At 36.8% G+C, this 13,595-nt stretch overlaps 1 protein-coding gene across 1 annotated transcript; it reads right to left on the bottom strand.

The window, feature by feature from the left end:
- Positions 1 to 1,068: 1,068 nt before the first annotated feature.
- On the bottom strand, positions 1,069 to 2,112 carry LOC134244656 (uncharacterized). Its single transcript, XM_062726909.1, has one exon. The coding sequence runs from the start codon at positions 2,110 to 2,112 to the stop codon at positions 1,069 to 1,071; it is 1,044 nt and encodes a 347-aa protein (XP_062582893.1).
- Between the last annotated feature and the right edge of the window lie 11,483 nt (positions 2,113 to 13,595).

Below are 13,595 nucleotides of genomic sequence, written 5' to 3'. Positions count from 1 at the left end.
ATTCTCATTTTCACCCTCGCTTTCACCTACGGTCAGTGGCTCTGGAATATCCTGTGCATCAAGTAGGTATTTGCTCCAATCTCGAACGCTCTCAAAAGTACTCTCACTGTAACGTCCGATCCCAAGATACCATATAAGGGAAGTGACATGACAACAGGTCCCAACAACCCGGGTACCTACTTTACATTGACAGTACCAGCTAACAACTTGAACTTCACTATACTGAACCCAAACTTTGTAGCCTTTCGACGACACATGCCTTGACTGTATTTTGGCGCAAAGTAGGTCTGGCTCGTGGTTGCATACCAGAACGTCAAAACTTCCGTCACTGTCCAAGTGCTCTCTTGTGTAGCAGGGTGCAAGCTTTAACTGGTACACACCAACTGTTAGATTTCGAATATCCTCTTCACTTAATTTCGGAAAGTCAGGCACAGAAGAGGCAGTGATTTTTTCCCATTTGCATGATCGTTTGTCTAGACCCTCAGACTTGATTCTCTCATGAAGGACATTTTGCTGTTTGGAGAGATATAACATTTTATATCCTAGTTGATCTTCCTTTTCAGAGTCCTTTGTGTTAATTTCTGGCCAGTACTTATTCATCAAGGCACAAACGATTTTTATGTAATCAGCAATATATGGTATCTGACTGTTTGGAAGAACCCGGTCAAGATATTTCCATTGTTTTATGCGGCCATTCACAGACTCGACGATCCATCGAATTTTCGTGACGAGTCTTGTAGTGTTGCTCTCTTCCACTGGCAATTGAGATTCACCTTTCTGGATAAATGACGGCATTTCGGTTCTTTCACCAAGTTCATCCAATAATTCAACAGAGTCTCTAAAACCTCGATCAACGATAAGGACATCTTCTTTACAAATCCACTGTTTAAAGTCTTCAATATCGTTTCCAATTATGTGCTTCATAATTTGAGCATCACTATTTTTGCCATCACTGAAGTAGGGGCCAATAACACTAAGGATATATCCAGTCGTAGAAACAAAAACCATTGGTTTTACCAGTGGACGGTGTTTATGTAAACTGTAGCATTTGCGCTGGAATTTGAACTGTCAACTCTTCTGTATGTAGATGTAAGTTCCGTCAGCTACTAATATGGCTGGAAACTTGCCTTCTCCAAATAATGATTGCGCTATTGGTCTTGTATGCGATGATATAATATCTTCTCTGCTTATATGCCCAAAACCCAGATGTGATGGCACAAAATGTTGTGAAAGATATTTCCGCCCTGATGCAATGGCACGACGGATTGAGTCTCTGCCTAAATTGAATAATGTGCAGAGAATTTTATTTGGCATTCCTGTCTTTAGTTTAGTGAGAAATATGCCAATACATGTGCAGACACTGCGTGTACTCGAATCTCTCAGACTTCCTCCAACTTCTGAACAAAGTTCATCTAAGTTCTTTTTTGTTATCCCAGTCAAAGTTAAGATGTCTGAATCTGATAAAGACTTTACACTGTCAAAATCGATGCGTTTTTCACTTCCCCTTAAAGCAATTTCTCGAATCTCTGTTATAAGTTCCATTAGATCTGAGCGATTAAAATCAGATGTGGTTCGAGACTGGAAAATCTGTTCTGCTGCATGAGCGTGGAAAAGATTTTCGGATAGATGACCTGGGCAACATCTAGCTCCAATGGGCAATACAATAAGTTTTTCCAAAAACAGGTTATATCTAGCATTTTTAGGTACGACGACTAGCTTTGGGCCACGACGCTTGCAAACAGCACACTGAGAATGACTCCCTCCCACTGAAGGTATTGGGAGTGTGATGCTTGGAGGTGACTTTGGTATTTTCTTAGCTTTCTTGGTGGATGGTATGTACTCTGTGTCTCGATCTGTGTCCGGAATACGGTTCTGTTTAGCAAAGTCCTTTTGTGAATCCCCAGCAGCTGCATGGATTTCTCGGGAACAGCGGAGTCGACATTTATTACAGATGACACTCCCAGTAGCAAATATCTTGGAGGATTCTATTAGGAAACGTTGTTGGAGAAATTTCCGAAGTCCTTTATATTTGGATCCAGTTAGTGGTCGTCTATTTCGGACCTTTGGTCTAGACGAACATAGGACACATGAGTAGAACCTTGGTGAGGACATTCTGAAATAAAAAAAAATATTTATTTTTAAATAGTGTTCATATTAAATTGGGAAACATATTAAATGACTAAAAAAATCCTTTTCCCTAATACAGTATCAATTTAATTTAATTATTAATGCATTAAATTGCAACTTGTATTAGATAAATAAAGTAAATGTTATACTTCCTAAAATAGGGACATTTAAACAGAAAACTATGAAAAAGAAAAAATCTTTATGTAAAAAAAAAAATTAAAAAAAAAAAAATTGAATGGCCCCAAACGGATTCGAACTCAGACCTCTCTATCCCTTCTGAAGAAACGTCTGTGCTAATAATCGATGGTAACCATCAACGCTTACAATTCATGTACTTAAAACTTGAACCAGGGTTTCAGATTGAAATAAGTAACCATAGGACATATGGCATATTAACCAGAAAAGCTATAGGCCATTTTGTCCTACATTTCCTAAAACTATAGGCCAATAGAAAATTTAAACTTACTCAGATTTATCTGACTTTTACAAAACAATCATTTAATTACAAAAAATCTTCAAAAATGTTCATTAATTTTTTTTTTAATAAAAAGTGGAAAATAATATTTATTTTGTTTCTTTTAAACAAAATAAATTTATTCAAACAGAATGGAAATTGTTTTGTTTAATTCCATTCAATGGATGTTTTACTGATATTAGTCTTTTCCCTTTCATTGCAGCCATGAATTTATTTCTTATTATTACAATTTTTAAAAAATAATTATCCAGAAATTAGACCTGTATTTCTCATTATATGTATAATTACATTTAAAGATTGCCTAGATTAAAAATGTTTTCCTTTGTATAGTAAAACCTTACAATATTGTCCGCTTCCTGCTATTAGTCCGACCACGTGTACAATCATGGCGGTAAAAATAACAACATGACATGGATTCCTTCGATGTTTTAAACATTCATCACTACTTTTATGGTCATTGCTCTTGGATTTGGAAATAAAATATAAGTATTTTTTGTCAGAATCTAATACCCAAATGTAATTGGCTGATTGAATCTTCAGTTGCAGAAAGTATTTTAAAAACAATTGGATCTGAATGGGAGAAATACTATACGACTGGCCTTTACATAGAGAAAATAATCGGCCATTATGTCTGCTCAATGTAAAACTCATAGGCCATTTTGGCAGATTAATTTGATTTTTCCGGCCATTTTGAATTTTTATCGGCAAATGGCCGATGGCCGACGCCAATCTGAAACCCTGTTGAACAGTAAAAAAAACATTCCCTCGTATGTTTGTGTAGCATACGACACATCTATTTTGTCTGAAATTTAGTTTCATTCCATTCTGTCTTAAAATATCATATTTTCTCATGAAGTTTGATATCTAACGTTAATTTGTCTGAATCAGTGAATGCTTTGATAATGCAAGTTAGGCCTGTAGATATCGAATAGGCAACCTTTACCGGTTAATTTGGAATTAAAGTCTAGCCTAATAAAGAATTCTATCCAAGGAGATTTAAGATTTTAGATTGTAATCATATATTTATGATATATATAATTCATATTATTGTCTAAATATGCCATTTTTTCTAACACGGACATTTATGTTAGGCCTATATTGCATTAATTTTCTTTCCGATTTTACAGAATGTAAACAAAGCTTGTGACATCAGCCTACTGTTATAGGGCCTACTGAATTCTTAAAATATTTTTTTCAGAAAAAATAATGAAGACAAACCTGATCCCCTTCTGATTTCTGTTGTCCAGATATATTCTCAGGTCATGTTGAGGCAATTCTTGGATCTTTTGTGGTCAACATGTTACTAATGACGCACTTGCGATAATTTGTCTGTCATATGTACAGTACGTTTCTAAATTTCGGCCGATTTTTATTTTCCGGAATATATTCACAAAATTATTGTTTACGGTTATAGTTATTATACGCCGTTCATGCTGTGAATTTAACACGATTACCGGTACAATTAATATCCGATACGTTTTTTCCCATGCACATTCATGTACATGTATGTATCACTTGTGTGTGTCCCGTACTTTTATACGGAAGAAAGAGAGGTCGGAATATCCTAGATGCTGAATACTGACAAGAATTAAAAAAAAAAACAAACAATATTTACACTATTGAACTGATTTTTTCTTTTATCTTATCTATTTTTATTAGTCATTTATCTTATAAAAGTGATAAAAAGGCTTCAATCTTCTCTACTTTCATAATGTCTGAACGATTCTCATCCGGAATCTAAAATTTACATAGATTTGTTTCTTTAAAAAAATTACACCCCTCCACAAAAGATATTTTGCTATAAAACAATTGAAGTTTTGAAGAACAACATATGCAAAGAAGGATTTGGCACATGACTGTGGAGGTTAACAATTTCTAAAAAATGTTCAAGGAAAAATGACTTTTAAAGCCATTTTCAGCAAACGAGACGTTTCTATGACAATGAAGTGACGTCATAAAACGTGCAATTTCTATAATCTAGCATATTTTCTTGAAGTACTAACACAGATGAATTTTTTAAGACATAACAAAAGTTGTAGTGTAACTTTTAATTTTCTAGGAAACATTGAGGCTAATCTAGGCTCTTAATGCCCTTACTTCTTTGTTCAAGTCATGACGCCTAGGAGTAAGCCAGGGCCACGATGTAAGTTAAGATGTCAAGAGCAATAAAGCCACTTGTATTCAAAGCAATATGCAAATATCCTTAGTGTAGATTCAAGTATGTTCAATTCATATCCCCTCCCATCTAAGAATTTGTTGGGACCACTTTTTTAATTGAACTTTTCAATAAAAACTGATTTCTGCTAAATTCCAAGCTACAGTGCTCAGGTGAGCGGTGTGGCCCATGAGCCTCTTATTTTAACTTTATTGTCGCCAGGCGCAAAGTTTTTCACAAATAAATCTTGTTTTTTGTTTATGTTGTAATGTACTATAATCTATTATTGTTATAAACTATGACCCCACAGTCAGTTACACTTTGTTACAAAAGAGACAAGAGGATAATCAAAGAAAATGTAATAAGCATGAAATTTAATGTTTTGTAGTTGAATATCGAAATTATATCACAAGTGAAATAAGAATTTTTCTTTATTAATTTCGTGAATGTAGAAGTCCATATTCAACTAAAAAAAATCAAAATTTAATCCCCAAGGATAGTTCTGTTTTTAAAGTATACTTTTAAGGAGGAATGCCACGCCAACTTTTTATTTTATAGATCTCTAGTCAACCTGTTTAAGGAGGCTGGGGGGTCAACAAATTAATCACAAATTAACCACCAGATTTAACTTATCTTTTTAGATACGGTAACTTTAGCTTTTTACTTTCATTCTACAAAGAAAAAATTCATACATTTTACATTTAAAATCTGATCATTTTCTGTATCTTCACATGGAGCTCTCCTTTTAAAGGAGATAAAAATAGTCTGAAAATGGCTGCCACACCCCAGCCTCGTTAAACCATGGTTGCAGCATTAAAAGGTCGGCATTAGCTTTTAATTATTTTATATGATTTTTAAATTTTTTTTCAAAGAAAATGAAAAAAAAATATGTACGTCCAAATAAGATGCTTTCTTGCAAAAATTTAGCTGCAAATGATTGCATCATATGAATACCTAATAAAATAATAAAAGAAAAGCCGTATAGATATGAAAACGTTTAAAAGTAAAAAATATTTACGGAAATAAAACACATAATTTGTGAATATTTTTTAAATGTGTGGGTAAAAGTTTCTTAAAACCAGTCACAACTGGAGAGAACATGTTAGTTAATCATATTTAAAAAGAAATTGAAACGAAATGACCAAAATTTAGTGAAATTATTTTTTTCTTTATTATGGCCAATCCCGATCAAAATTAAACTGATCCCAACCATAATTGTAAAAATATTGAAAAAAATTACATTTCCCCAAGAAAACTAGTCTGATTAGGTGTAATAAGGGTTTAAAACATAAGTGAACCTGACATAATATAATAGATTTTTCATTGTAAATACAAGAATAGGCAAAAAATTTGCATTTTATTAATTTTGTGTTAATTTTGAACTGGATCTGTTAAATTTTGCTCTGGTTACGTCCAAATATGAAAACATATTAATTTTTCTAAAATTTCTCAATTTGGTTTCATATGATTAAAAAAAATGTTGTCCTCAGTTGTGACTTGTTTTGTTGTGTTTTTCATCATTGGTAAAAAAATATATATTCACAAATAATGTGTTTTATTTTCATAAATCATTTTTTATAAAAAAAAAAATTTAGAGTCTAACCAGACTATCCTTACATATTTTATTAGATATTCATATGATGCATTCATTTACAGCAAACTCCATGGATCTTAGGTAGAAATCAAGTCTTTAGAATCTACATTTATCTGTCAATTTTTAAGGTTCCAAAGGCAGGAAAATTAATGCTACATGAGGGTTCCGACGACTTTTCATCGGATACAACATCGCCAAAACGTGCTCTGCTTCTTGGAGGAGGTTAATGGCGATGAGCGAGATCTAATCAATCTCCAGATTAGGCAACATCAAGAAGGACTACGGAATGTGTCAGTCCAGACAGAGAAGGTTGTTGTCCTTGGATCAGAAGATGTGTTACCACCTCTGCTGGCAGAGACTTTCAGTGCGATGACCAAGACCTTGGGGCTAATTCAGAAGGAACAATAAGCAACAAAGGTACTTATTCAGGACTTAATGGGAAAATAAAGACACTAAAGGAAAATCAGCTGTCCAGAACATCACTGGGAGGTCTTTTGTCCACTAGTTGACCGTCATCACATCAATGGACACGTTGGTGGAGACAGTTCAAGAACTAGAAGAATCACTCTCAACCAAACCACCACAACGGACTGGTGAGCCAGAGACTGATGATAACCATCCTAGAGAGGAGCCACTTCCACAACTTGTGAAGAGACCACGGCAAACATCCAAGACTGCAAGTGCAGCACAGATACACCACTCCCTACTTCAAGTGCAATATAACAGATCAATATCACAAGTCCAGTTGATACATCATCCAGAACCAACCAGTTTACCCTCCACCACGACAAGTGCCTCATCAGCAACAGTGTCACCTCGTAGCTCACCATCAACCAAAACCAGCTCCCCATCAGCAATCACCGATACAAGTGTCAACTTACAGCTCACCATCTACCACAAGCAGTTCCCCATCAGCATTTACCTGGGTGTTGCTAAAACGCGGAACGGAAAACGGAACGGAAAGCGGAACGGAACGGAAAACGGAATATATTATTTTGGATTAATTCACTTAAAATACACAAATTTTATCATAAACGATATATCTTGTACATATTTAACCCCCCACTATTAAATACAAGTTGATTTTGTCATGCACAGTCTCTAATTTACGAAAATCGCTGACAGAGCGGTCATTTAGAATCGAATTTGAAAGGAGGAGGCAAACGAACTTGAAAAGTATTCGACAAGCAAAAACACAAAAAGAAAACAATTGTTTGATTTGGGAGGGGGATAATTTCCAACTATAACATCTTTCAGTACTACTTTTTTTACATTAACTTATTACATTCACAAAAAGTGTGAGGATGTCAACTTGAAAGAACATATCCGTAGTAAAAAGGTACGACCGGGAGGGGGGGGGAGGGGACATTTGATATCTAAATGAACCATGTAAAGAGAAACACGATGTAAAGCAAATTTATTAAGATTACGTGCAGGGCAAACTTTTACGACAAGCTCGAATTACGCACTGGTTGTTAAAATTTTATTCAAAATAGAGTCTTTTTCTATTTATATTTAAATTCTCGATTGACAAAGTTGGAAAACTTTCATGTGGTAGATATAATGCAGAATTTTTGCATTCAATGAAGTTTAATTTTGATTGTTTCCGGTACATATGTGTGTATGTTTTTTTTTAATATATTTTTTTTTTGGGGGGGGGTATATGAATAACCCTAAAAAATGAGTTTGTCTTCTCGCTCATCGGAAAGGTCCGAGAAGTTCTAATAGGTCTGCCCCGCTTTTTGTGTTCAAAATATAAATAAGGTATAATAAATCAATTTTTAATGTGGCCGTGGGCCTCTACACTGACCCCAAATAGCCACATGATCCTCCTCTCATGATTCGCGAATTTGACACTGCGTGCATAATCTGAATATCATAACTAGATATTTTGGTCTTTAGAGACATTGAAAACAAATTAAAAGAGGAGGGGGGGATTCAGTAAAAAATTTCCAACATGTATACAACAAATTTGACAAGCAAAAAAGGGGGATATGTCCTTGCCCAAACACGAAAATCCTATTTCGTGCACAGGTGCTTGGGATTTCGGGACACCCACCCCCCCCTTTCCGTGTGCCGTACTCCAAGGGTTCTTTGACCATTTTGATTAAAATATATTTCTATGACATATTCAAAATGTATTTATACTACTTAAAAATCCTAAATTTAAGCTAAAACTAGCCTTTTATAAAAATCCATACCCTCTGATACTAAACCAAAACTTCTGTTTTAGTATCAGACTCAGAGGGTATGGATTTTTATAAAAGGCTAGTTTTAGCAGGGACCGATATAGGTCCCTGGTTTTAGCTTAAATTTAGGATTTTTTTAGTAGTAATACATTGTGAATAAGTCATAGAAATATATTTTAATCAAAAAAGTAAAAAAACCCTTGGATTACGGAACACGGAAAGGGGGAGGGGGGGGGGTGTCCCGACCCCAAGCACCTGTGATTTAGGGTGTATATGTTTGTGTGTGCTGGGGGTCGAATTTCTTTCAGTACCATTTTTCCACGGAGGTTGTGTATGACTCATAAATATATAAAAGTTTACAAAAATTTTTTATTAGAAATAACTTTCACAACAAGATTATTGCTCTTTTGTCTGATTTATATCGAATCTATGTTATTTGTTCGACAAAAATTTTCCGTTTTCCGTTCCGTTCCGTTCCGCTTTCCGTTCCGCGTTTTAGCAACACCCCATTTACCTATACAACAGTGTCAACTCGTAGCTCACTATCAACCAAAACCAGCTCCCCATTTACCGATACAACACAGTGTCAACTCGCAGCTCACCCTCTACCACAACCAGTTCCCTATCAGCATCAACAATACAGCAACGGTGTCAACTTGCAGCTCACGATCAACTAATACGGGTAGTAAAAAGTAGAAAATGGCTTTTAATTGTTAAGGCCTAAATAAAAACATGTTTGTTTCCTGTAACATTTTGGAAAAAAATCACAGTCAGTAGGTCGGGAATTCTTTTTTTTTTTTTTTTTTTGCTTATTAATGTTCAAACATCCCCGGACTGAATATACCAGGTGTTATATTTACAGTCGACACTCAACATGGCATCCAAAATGGCTGCCAAGCGGCAGAGAATTGTAGGGGGGATTGTTGATACCATAATTATTACTCTTTAAAACTAAGGTAAATGTTAACTAAGTTGACATATTTTACGTCTCAAGTTAAGCTACAAGCTAATTTTTTTAAATAAATAAATCAGCTGATTGATCAAACGAAGTGTTGGCATTAGTCAGAAAAAAATCCACCCGGGGGTAATTTGAATGGGTCGGTCGGGTAACAGGAAAAAACATATTTTTTAGGCCTAAGTTAAAATCAAAAATTAGTCCCATGACCAATCATGAATTTGCTATTTTTAAGACAATGATTTTTAAAGATTTTTCCTATTTACATCTTTAAAAACTTTGGTCGGCCATTTTGGCCCCGACCTACCACTGGGGGTCTTGATTTGAATAAATTTGAATTAAAACTACCTGAACATGCTTCTATATCAATACAATGATTTATGGCTTTGTCATTTTTGAGAAGAAGATTTTTAAAGAATTTTCTTATATATTTCTATTTTAAACTTTGGTCGGCCATTTGGGCCCCGCCCTACCCCCAGGGGTCATGATTTAAACAAACGTGAATCAACACTACCTGTGCATGCATACATATAAATATGAAAAATTATGGCTTTGTCATTCTTGAGAAGATTTTTTAAAGAAATCAATGCGCATGAAACAATATAATTCGAGTTACTACCGTACAGTGGGCTTGAGTGTGTAATCCACACATATATGAATTATTTTCAATTGTGCATACTGTTTCATTTGTGGATGTGAATGGTCTGAATGGTCACGACTTGATGAGAATTTTTTTTATTAGCAGCTTTTTTTACTTCAAAATGGATGTAAAATGTATTGTACATGATTCCGCATCATTCTTATTTTCACTTCGCTTTCATCCACTGTCAGTGGCTCTGGGATATTCTGCGCATCAAGTAGATATTTGCTCCAGTCCCACAGACTCTCAATAGTGCTCTCACTGTAACGTCCAATGGAAAGATACCATAACAAGGGAAATAACATGACAACAGGTCTTAACAACACGGGTTCCTTCCTCACATTGACAGTACCAGCTTATAACCTGGACGTAATAATACTGAATCCAAACTTTGTAGCCTTTTGACGACACATGCCGTGACTCTATGTTTGCACAAAGTAGGTCTGGCTCATGGTTGCATGTCATAACGTCCAAACTGTGGTCACTGTCCAAGTGTTCTCTTGTGTAACAGGGTGCATGTCTCAACTGGTAGACTTAGTGTTCGAGATCCTCCCTAAGGCGTCGCGAACAACAAGGATATGCTTGCTGACAACCATGGCTACACGTACAACCCAAAGAGGACTTTGCCCAATGGAAGATACTGGCAGTCTGCTATCCGTCAGAAGGCGCTTTATTGTATGGCCACTGTTAAGGAACGTCAGGGTACTTTTACAATGGGAAAACAACGGCATTGCCATAAGGGAGCCGCAGGATTGACGATGGCGAAGAAAATAACAGTACGTTTTAAGGCGCTGTCCGTGGACAACGTATTCGAGAGTGCGGGATCCATAGCTGAATGAGTACTTTATTCCATGGCTGATGAAAACCTCCCACCACAATGCCGACCAAAGTTAACCAATTCGATAAGGATCGCCAACAGAACCAGGGAAAAGATGCGTCCCGATGAGCCAACAGACTGCAACTTTGAACTTGCCGAAGGATATCTATCTGTAGGATTTCTCCAGAGAAACATTTCCTGTGATGGACAGCGGCACATCATATTTGCCACAGCAGGACAACTAGATGAAATGGCCAACTTACAGACTTGGTACGTCGATGGTACGTACATTGAAAGTGTCAGGAGCCCCTTTGCACAGTTATTTTCGATCCATGGATTCCTTGGTGATCATCAAAACAAGTGCCATTAGCCTTTTTGTTTATGAGTCGACGACAGACTAATGACTATGTAGCCGTATTCAGAGCCATTATTGCCATTCTACCACGACAAGCTGCAGTCCAAGCCATCGTCGCAGATTTCGAGAAGGCTTCATGGGCGGCTGCACGGAGACAATCCAGGGGGTTACCGTTGAGGGATGCCACTTCCCCTGGTCGCAGGCTATCTGGTGAAAAGTTCAGGAAGTTGGTTTGCAAGTACCGTACAACGAAGAGCGGCACATTCACAAGACTGTGAGGTGTATTTTGGTATTTCTTAAAGGTGAAGGACGCCTTCAAGTTCATTCAGGACGAAGCTCGAGCTAATGACCGCCTTCTTGCCCTTCTGTCATACGTCACCAGGAATTGGATGGAGAGCAACGTGTTTCCCCTCCCTTCTTGGAACGTTAACCGAAAAGAGACGAGGACCAACAACGATTGCGAGGGGTGGCATAGGAGACTAAACAACACGGCCAGTGAATCCACGCCTCCCATGTATGTTCTCATCCCTATATTGCATGGTGAGGCAGAGAAGCTACCCCTTCAGCAGCAGATGGTAGAAGAGGGAAGTCTCAACAGACTGCAGCGCAGAGATGTCCGAGAGCGTCAGGCCGGCTTAAGTTTGATATGGACTGTGCTTTACAGGTGTACTGTGTGAATACAAGTGTTCCCATCCTTACAAGTGATGAGATACAAGGATTTATGTTAATTTTTTTCTATTTATATGTGATTTATATATGTATATACACATCGTAACTGGACACCAATTGCCATGCTACCTCCGATCACATGGTAAACGTCACAGCACCTGTCGTGACAGCGGGGTGCCGACCTAGCACGTTTTAACTAATGCCGTTGCCATTTTGGATTTTTTGGTACTTTTTATTATGTATCAATATAATATAGATTATTGAAATGAATATGAGATAATCTCATTTAATTGTGTGGATAGCATTAAACATAAGACACAACTTGGTACAAGTTATATAGTTCATAGGAAAGTCAGCATCAGGATGAGTTAACGATTATAACAACTTTCTCTTCCTCTTCAACATCTCAGCCATTTGGTCATTAGTTAAAGTTACAAACAAAAATCCAGTTCAAACCTAACCATCAAGCCACCAAATATAAAGAGGGATATCAGAGGGGAGATGGTGTCGCCATCTAGGGGCAGAGGACACAAAAAGCCTCGCCATGATCCCAGGCAGCAAAGGTCTGGAGCCAGGAATGATCATCCTTCCCACTATGCCGAACCAGAGACTGCAGGGAGTGATGCTATCATTTCAATCAGGGTAAGGCAACCAAATAGGAAAGGAGAAAATGCATGGCTGGACCGGGAATCGCACCCGTATCAAATGCAATTTCTTCTCCAGATGCAGATTCAAGCACGTCTGTAGGAGGTGCAGGGGAAAGCACCCGGCCACAACCTGTTCCAACAAGGCAGCTGTAAAACCTGGGCAGGACCCAGATAAAAAATTTTTACATACACAAAATTATTCTGATCATAAATTTTTAAGGGAAGGTTTTCAACATGGTTTTAAATTACATTATTTTTGCCCTAGGTTTCACCCAGGTTTTCAAAGTGTCTTACAAGTTTAGACAAACAATATCCAGTTGCAGAGCAAAATATTTACAGAGAAGTCTCATTGGGGAGGGTTGCGGGTCCTTTCATAGAACCACCTTTTCCAACATTACAAGTTTCTCCTTTAGGTCTTGTACCTAAAAAGACGGTGACTACCGCCTCATTCACCATTTATCATATCCAGAATCTGCTTCAATAAATGATTTCATTGACCCAGAACAGAGCTCAGTAACCTATTCAACTATAGATGATGCTGCCGCCATTATTGCAAAATTAGGTCGGGGGCATTTCTGGCAAAGTCGGACATTAAATCAGCCTTTAGCGTGCTACCAATGAACAGCACTGATTTCGACTTGTTAGGTTTCCACTTCAATGACGGTTTTTATTACGACAAGATGCTACCTTTCGATTGCAAAATAAGTTGTGACAGATTTGCTTGCTTTCTGCTTTGGCTTATACAGGATTGCTCAAAAATGCCTCAATCCTGCATTATCTAGATGACTTTCTGTTCTGTGACAAAGATTTGCAAAAATACGTTGGACATATATATGTGTGTTTGTGTGTATATGGAATTATCCACTATTTTTAAACTTCACAGCTTCATAATAGTCTATATTTTCAGAATTCACCCAATTCATTTTAGATCTGTATTGAGTTTTACCAATGGATTTCTCTTTTTCTGTAAAA

This window comes from Saccostrea cucullata, unplaced genomic scaffold (assembly GCF_032062105.1).
Source record: "Saccostrea cucullata isolate Sc308-1 unplaced genomic scaffold, CSIRO_AGI_Scuc_v1 ctg219, whole genome shotgun sequence".
Taxonomy (NCBI): Eukaryota; Metazoa; Mollusca; class Bivalvia; order Ostreida; family Ostreidae; genus Saccostrea; species Saccostrea cuccullata.
This window is presented reverse-complemented; position numbering and strand designations above follow the sequence as displayed.

Coding starts and splice junctions, on each gene's coding strand:
- LOC134244656 (XM_062726909.1), bottom strand. CDS start 2,112: ATGTCCTCACCAAGGTTCTACTCATGTGTCCTATGTTCGTCTAGACCA.